We start from the raw sequence: 7,162 nt of genomic DNA on the forward strand, positions 1-7,162 counted from the left end.
GAAGCTGGGGGAGGGGGGTGCAGGGGGGAGGGTTTCCCTCCCCCCGCAGGCGTGTTGTGCAGCGCGCAGAAGGGGAGGGCGGTGCAGGGGGGAGGGTTTCCCTCCCCCCGCCAGCGAGGAGGTTCGCCGAGCTGGGTCGCCGAGCGTGCTAAAAGTTCACAGCACATCGCAACTGTGCATGACTTTGCTCACCGATTCTATCAACGGATACAGCTGCTCGCACATATCGTGTAAGCTTTCATCCCAGCCGATCGGAACGAGCGCGCTCTGAAATTCTTGCAAGTGCGCGCTCTGGCAGGCCAGACTGTGTCGCTAATACATCGCAATGTAAGTTATAGCTGCGCGCATTCTCGAGGAAGCCAAGAAAGCGCAGTTACCGGCTTCGTTCATACGCTGCACTCGCTCTCGCGCCCTGGAAATAAGATCAGGCATACGTGAAGCTGTGATCAGTCGTTAATGCTAATCAACTCCGCCTGAATCGCGCTGTGCGCGACGACGCACAGAATTGCGCCACACTTTCGACCCCATATGTAGATAGCTGGCCCGCCCGTGGGCTTTGTACGCGGGTGGTCTTGCGCCACGATGCCGGAGTTGGGTGCCGGAGTCACATCAAGGTCGCAAGATCGAAACCCATCAGGAACGGTTCGGCTCCGTTACCTGTGTAGGCACTGAACATACTTGTGCCGAACTTCCCCGAACGAGCGCCATCTCGGCCTTCCTAGGTCGCTGCTCTACGGGTGCGGACGCTGGTGCGGCGGGTTCTGATGGTTTCCCCGCGAGAGCTATCCTGCTTTCTAGAAGCCGGTCTGCGAGCCAGTTGGCGCTGATGCGCCGGGGCAGGAGGAGGCCCCTGATTAGGGAATGCGCGTCACCCAGCGCCGATCTGCGAGCCCGTGTTTCGAGGCGTTACCGTAGAAAAAACCTCGTTCTACTCCGCTTGGTTGCGTTAGGGCGCCTCGGCGCCCTGACCCTCCTTGTCGGTAGTAGTTCCTGGCCGGCCTTCGTGGCCGCGCCAATCCCCTGTGGCGCCTCCATGGCGTCCCTGGCGTTGCTTAGGTCAGCTGTAGTGCGTCAGTACTGCTCTGGCTGCGGCGCGACACTCAGTCGGCGACATCATCGTCGCCGTCCTGCCGAGCGGTCCCCGCTCTGGCAATCTTTGCCGACCATCATGATCTCACACCGTGGAGCCTTCGCGACCTAGCGTGGGTGGCGCGCCTGCTCGCCGGTCGACCTCGTCCTCATGGCTTCGCGATGCTTCTGGCGGGGCGCTCGCTGCTGCCGGGCTCGCAGTGGCGTGTCGCTGAGCGGCTCTTTCGGTAACGGAGGGCCGATTGGAGCTGCTGGCGACTCTTGCTGTGGGCTGCTGCCGCGGCCTGACGTGGCGCCGGGCTCGCCGCGCGTGAACCGGGGCACGCTGCGGCGGGAGCCAGGACCGGCGTCTTCCGGGCGGCGGCGGCTGGAGCTGTGGGCGCATCTACACAGTGGAGAGACCTGCTTGGCGAATGCAGTCTGGCGAAGGCAGTCCAGCGAAGGCTGGCTGGCGCAGGCCGACTAAGCGAAGGCTGGCTGGCGCTGTCTGCTGTGCTAGGGTGTTGCGAGGCTGTGTGGACTTGGTTGGGCGGTGGGCGTGCCTGCACCGCCTGTGCTAGGTTACGGGCGCTATGGCTTGTGCTGTCTGATGGGTCGGACCGGCTGATCCTCGTGGTTCAGCGAACTTGCACGGCCCTAGGCCGTCTACAGGATGCAGCTTCGGGCTGCACCCAACAGTGTGAGGGCCCTGCCCTGTTGGTGCTGGTGTTTTGGGGTAGGAGTTGCACTTTGCAAAATGGCAGTCAGTCTGACGCCGACCCGCGGCTTAGGTGAGCAGCGCTAGCGTTTGCGGTGAGCCTTGCTCGGGGTTCCTCCCCTCCTTTAGTGAGGCGAGGAGCATGGGGGTCATTCGAGGTTCCCTCCTCGAGTGTGCGTACGTGTCTCGTGCGTTTATGGAGCCCTGGCTTGCCCGTGGCTGTCATCCCACATGTAACCTCTATTCGCTAACTATGGTTGCAGGTGGGCGGAAACTGGCAGGGAGGTGTAGGTATCTAGCACGGGTGTGTGAGGCCGGTGTAGATGTTTAGAGGGTGTGAGGTGTGAGGGGGGACTAGCCGCACAGGTAGCGGCCTAGTTGCGGTTATTGGGCAGGGCCAGCGGCTGGATTCCTGCGTCAGGGGACCAGGCGGGCTATGAAAAAGTAGTGCAGAAGACGGGCGCGCAAATGCGGCGTGTGGCGCGGTTGGCGTCGGGGCATGGTAGGGTACGCGAAGCTTCGATTGAAGCGGCCGAACTTGGCAGCCGAGTTGCAGTCCAGCGGGGCACACATACATACTGATACGCACACTAAAGCTGAACACTACCTGAGATTCAAGCACCACGAGCACTACGAGCAGGGTTCGAGTACTTTCGGTCTAGTGACTTCGCGTAAGAATGGATGACTTCTTTTCTATTTTAGATAGGGCGAAAAAAGATGTCGAAGAGAAGCAGCGGCAAGCAAAGCGGGCGGAAGAGGCAGCAGCTCGGCAGCAAGCGGCCGCGTCTGCTTCTGCGAGGGTCGCTGTGGTCGCGGCAAACGCTGCGTCTCGTTTCGACGCCCGTGAGCGCGGCCGAGTGCTAGAGTCTGCGAAGGCGCTGCGGACTGAGGGAGCCGGGAGCATCATCCTGAAGCCGGCGTCGGAGCAGGTGAGCTCAGGAATAGCGCGAAGGATTAGCGCGAAGACAGCGGATGCAATGCCACCTGCAGAGGGTACTGATATGTCGTGGTCGCAAGGCGTACCGGAAAAACCGCAAAGAGATGAACCGTCAGCAACGATGCGTCTTGTTGCAGGAGATGAAAGCCAGCTCGGCCGCTGGCGCCAAGCTGAGCGCCGCGCTGCAACGAGCTGCGGGTCTCAGCGGACGCTTACTGACGCTGCTGTCGGTGCTGGAGCACGCACACACGATTGGCGTGCCCGGAGCCGCGCACGCCTGCATGCCGACGGCCCTCATGGCCAGCGCACTTGCGCAAGGGGTCCCGTTGAGTGAGGTGGCCGTGGCGGCCGTGGAGGTAGGCAGGGATTATTCTAGGCTGACACTGTACACACACCTGTAAGCCCCTAGGCGTAGTTCAAGCTGTACTTTAATTGTATGAAGTGGTCATCGTGCGCAGTGCTGCATGCGTGTGCAACAGCAGGGCATACTGATGAAAACCCGCCACATTGTCTGCTGGGTCATGGCCGCAGGATGACCTGTCCACAGTAGATGAGGACGGGGGAATGGCGCTGCGGCAGCGCCTGGTGTCCGACGTGGAGGCGAAGCTGCCTGCAGACGCTTCTATGGCGGCGGCGTGGCTGGCGCAGGTGCCCGAAGAGGTGCGCCCGGGCATTCAGCACTTGCTGGAGAGCCTTCGCCGTGCTGGCGAAAGCCTTCGTGGTGATCCCGTGGCAGCAGCCGCAGCGTCCCTTAGGAAGGGCAAGGGGCAGCTGCCAGACACGTACCTGGACCCAGCGGATGCAGTAGCAGCAGTCGCAGCGCGGCACCGGGAGTTGGGGAGGTTGCCCATCCTGTTCGTGTACGGCGCAACTGACATGGAGGGCGGGGGCCTGGCAGCCCAGCTAGTGGCGCCCGAGAGCACACTAGCTCGGGTCCGGTCGGACCAACAGCAGGGTGCAGCAACGGTGTTTGGGCCGGGCGAGGCGGTAGTAGTGTACCTCGGCTGCGGTCACGCATCAGCAGTTAGCATGGGCGGGAGCACACTTGAAGTGCAGTACCTTGCAGACACGGTTGAGGCCACGCAGTATATGGACGCTTTCAGCAACTGCGTGGTGCGGCTGCCGGACCATCTGGCAGCGCTGGCGGCTGACCTGGAGGCCGCGCAGACTGTGCCGGCATGGGCTGCTGTGGCGGCGGGAGGTAAGTGGCTGCTGGCTGTGGCTGCTATGCGTACACCCTTCATGTATGGTGTTCGTGTGTGTGAGCATTCGGTTTACATGGTCACAGGAAGTGGGAGCGGTTCGAACAGCTTTGGGCTGCAAGTGCGGAACGGTGCTGCTGGGCGACCTACCAGCTGTTCAGGTTGGTATCGTGAGATGAAGGAGCACTTCCTAGACCACAGGGGGTTCACAACACTGAGTTGCGTAATGCTTGCATGGGGTGTTGTGCATGTCTGCAGAGCGTCCTGGCGTGCAACTGGCGCTGGGGCTGGTGACGCCGCCAAGGCCTGCGCCAGCCGCCCTGCCTGCTGCCCAGCGCTCACCTACGCCGGGTGAGTCATTATTCGCAGTACACTCAGGTAGAAGACTTCGCGGTCAGTTAGGACAATGTGAACATGCATGCAGGCTCGGACAGACGCCTGGCAAGCATAGCGGCGCCCGCCGGCCGCACATCACCTCGCCATGAGGCGGCACGTGGGCTGACGGCCGCTGCCGTACAAGCAGTGGAGGCAAGCGGTGAGTGGTGGTGTTCATTGTTCGGACGTGTATGGGGGCATAGAGGCACGGTACAACCACGGGTACGGCAGCGCAGACATGGCGCCAACCAACCGTTCGGTTCCTGCAGGACGTGGGCGGGTGCCGGCGGCTCTATCGGCAGTGGTGGATGCGATGGGCTTCACTGAGGTGGCCTACCGCTCCAAACGGGCACACCCCAGCGGCACCGCCCCAGGTGATTCTGAATGGATACCGTACATTGCACGGGCGCTCACCAAGAACAAAAAAACAACCTAACATTCTGTGTGCTCTGGGATGGACGCAGGTGGCCATGACAACAGCCAGAAAGTGCCTGCTCCAGCAGGCAATGCCGCGGTGAGCCCAATCGCAAAGAAGGCCCGTACCACTGACGAGGTGCTGTTCGATGGTAAGTTCGAGGCTGGGGGTGGGGGGGGGGACCGGCCCGCAGGGAAGGGAGGGCTGAATGTTGCGCTGCTGTCTCGCGCGCGCTGCAGGTGAGAACCCGTTCAGCGTTCTGGACCCTGACGAAGACATGCCGGGTGCTATGGACTGCGATACTGCCAGCGGCGGTGGCGTGCGCATGAGGCGCGGTGGCGGCGGCAGTGGCGCTGGTGTAGGCGGCAGCGTTGGGCGCCTCGCCAGCCCTGCGCCTGGAACGGCGACAGCGTCAAGCCCCGCCATCAGCATCAACAGCAGCGCGGATGTGGAGACGGACGGCAGTGGCGACGAAGACATCGAAGGTAACGCAGTGAAAGGAATCCAGCGTGTGTTGAGGGTTCAAAGGAGGCAAAGTACCGGTATGTGCCTGCACTGTACGCATTTCAGAGTGTTGAGTGGTATGCGGCGAAGTTTGTGTGTGTGCGGCTGACCTACAACTGGCGTACTGCGCTTGGGGATCCGCTGGGCCCGGTGCTGGATGGCCTACGGCTGGCAATAGACCAGATGCCGACGGACATTTATCAGAAGCTGCAAGGGCGCCTGTCCAACGTGGCAGTTGATCCTGCGACTGCGGTCACGCTGTGCGGCACCAAGAGAAGAGCGGCGTACTGGAACGAGCAGCGGCTGGAGGCAGTGCGGGGCGGTCGCGAAGCCATTGCATACCACGCCATAGATCACAATTACTCAACCAATACGGTAAGGTTGCGGGGACCGCAAGCTTGCAGCCACGAGCTTTGACACGTTGCTGTTTACACCTTGCAGGTGCGGCAATGTGTGAAGCAGGACCTTGTGGAATTGGGCCCAGATGACGACGTGTACGAGGATGTAGAGCCTGACGCAGCTGATGACGGTGATGACGTGACGCACTGGAAACACCTGTTTGGGCAGGTGGTGGCGAGCCCCTGGCTTGAGCTGTGTGTTGGAGCAGAGGTAAGGTATCGGGTATTGGCAAGGGCGGGAGCGAGGAGGCACGGGGAGGGGACGCGGGGATCAGGTGGGCAGTTGTAATGCCGGGCCAAGCTAAACCAGGGGGAGAGGGAGGGGGGAGAGCGGGAAGGGGCAAGGTAGGAGGTTGGGGAAAGCGGATGTGGGGAGGGAGGAGAGAGGGGGGGAGGAGGGAGGACGGGAAGGGAGGGGAGGGAGGACTGGGTAGAGGGGTGGGGAAAGATGAGGTGGGCACGAGGGGGATGGAGCTTGCTGAAACTGCAGGCATGGAGCAGCGCACGCGAAAATGAACAACTTATGGAAACGCACTCGCAGGTGATTGCGTGTGCAAACCTGGGCAATGGTGTGGTGAATGGCTGCAAGGGCAAAGTGGAGGGCTTTACAATGGCCGTCACCACAGCAGCCGGTCGCCAGCGCTATTTTGACCAGCTTGATCCCCGAACGGACCTGCCATTTGGCATGACGAAAGATGAAGCACGAGAGAAGTATCCCCAGGTTCAGGAGCACCTGAGGTGGCCGATTGTGTCGTGGACGAAGGAGGATGGCAGCCCGCTGGAAGCCGCCCCAGTGCTTCCATACAGTTTTTCGGTGCAGGACATAACTTGCGGGGATGTCTTTGCAACGCGCTTGCAACTTCCCTTGCTTGCTGGATATGCCCTTACGATCCACAAGGTAAGCCTGGGAGTGTGTCACGCATGCATACAACCCTGCGGGCGGGTGGGCAGGCGGGCGGACGGGTGGGCGGGCGCGTGCGCATGCTCTTGCGCACGCGCGTGTAGTAGCATTCAGAAAGGTGCGGCCGGTCTGCTTATGTGCTTGAATCACGTTGTGACATCTTGCAACCGCAGAGCCAGGGACAGACTATTCCGCAAGCTTGCGTGGAGATTCACAGGACCTTCGCGTACGGGCAGATATATACAGCATTGAGCCGCGTGAGGCGCTTTGCAGACCTGCGCCTGCTAACGGGCTTGAAGGCACAGTGCCGCCTGGCTCACCCAGACGTGGTTAAGTTTGAAACGGACACGGCATTTACGGAGATTTACAATGGGCCGGGGGCTGTGTGAGATAGGGGTAGGCCAGCGCCATGTTGCGTAGAGCGCAGGCTGGTTGGTGCCCGCGGCCTTGCTAGGGTGTTGCGTGCGCGGCTGTGTGGGCTAGGCTATGTGGGCTAGGCTGTGTAGGCAAGGCTATGCGAATGTGGACATCACACGGAACCAGTTGTGGTTAGTACAGGCGCCACCATGCCACACGGTGCCACACGGTGCCACACGGTGCCACACGGTGCCACACGGTGCCAAACTGCCGTGACCAGCTCCCTG

At 61.6% G+C, this 7,162-nt stretch overlaps 2 protein-coding genes across 3 annotated transcripts; both read left to right on the forward strand.

Annotated features, from left to right (window-relative positions):
• Positions 1-540: 540 nt before the first annotated feature.
• CHLRE_14g608093v5 (uncharacterized protein) lies at positions 541-2,035 on the forward strand. Its single transcript, XM_043069916.1, has one exon. It carries the CDS (start codon positions 1,241-1,243, stop codon positions 1,553-1,555), a length of 315 nt encoding a protein of 104 aa, XP_042916589.1. The 5' UTR covers positions 541-1,240; the 3' UTR covers positions 1,556-2,035.
• Positions 2,036-2,206: 171 nt separating this feature from the next.
• Positions 2,207-7,162, forward strand: CHLRE_14g608100v5 (uncharacterized protein). 2 transcript variants are annotated; one of them, XM_043069917.1, is made up of 12 exons: positions 2,207-2,715; positions 2,861-3,079; positions 3,255-3,924; positions 4,012-4,086; positions 4,184-4,276; positions 4,350-4,460; positions 4,570-4,674; positions 4,765-4,866; positions 4,955-5,594; positions 5,661-5,828; positions 6,159-6,515; positions 6,692-7,162. In XM_043069917.1, the coding sequence occupies exons 1-9, from the start codon at positions 2,464-2,466 to the stop codon at positions 5,326-5,328; spliced, it is 2,001 nt and encodes a 666-aa protein (XP_042916590.1). In that variant the 5' UTR covers positions 2,207-2,463; the 3' UTR covers positions 5,329-5,594; positions 5,661-5,828; positions 6,159-6,515; positions 6,692-7,162. The 2 variants fall into 2 exon arrangements, with proteins under 2 accessions (XP_042916590.1, XP_042916591.1); XM_043069918.1 differs by having other exon boundaries at positions 2,367-2,715.

The sequence above is a fragment of the Chlamydomonas reinhardtii genome, chromosome 14, assembly GCF_000002595.2.
Source record: "Chlamydomonas reinhardtii strain CC-503 cw92 mt+ chromosome 14, whole genome shotgun sequence".
Taxonomy (NCBI): Eukaryota; Viridiplantae; Chlorophyta; class Chlorophyceae; order Chlamydomonadales; family Chlamydomonadaceae; genus Chlamydomonas; species Chlamydomonas reinhardtii.

Coding starts and splice junctions, on each gene's coding strand:
- CHLRE_14g608093v5 (XM_043069916.1), top strand. CDS start 1,241: ATGGCTTCGCGATGCTTCTGGCGGGGCGCTCGCTGCTGCCGGGCTCGC.
- CHLRE_14g608100v5 (XM_043069917.1), top strand. CDS start 2,464: ATGGATGACTTCTTTTCTATTTTAGATAGGGCGAAAAAAGATGTCGAA. Junction 4,087..4,183: donor GCGACCTACCAGCTGTTCAG/GTTGGTATCGTG, acceptor GCATGTCTGCAG/AGCGTCCTGGCGTGCAACTG. Junction 4,277..4,349: donor CCAGCGCTCACCTACGCCGG/GTGAGTCATTAT, acceptor ACATGCATGCAG/GCTCGGACAGACGCCTGGCA.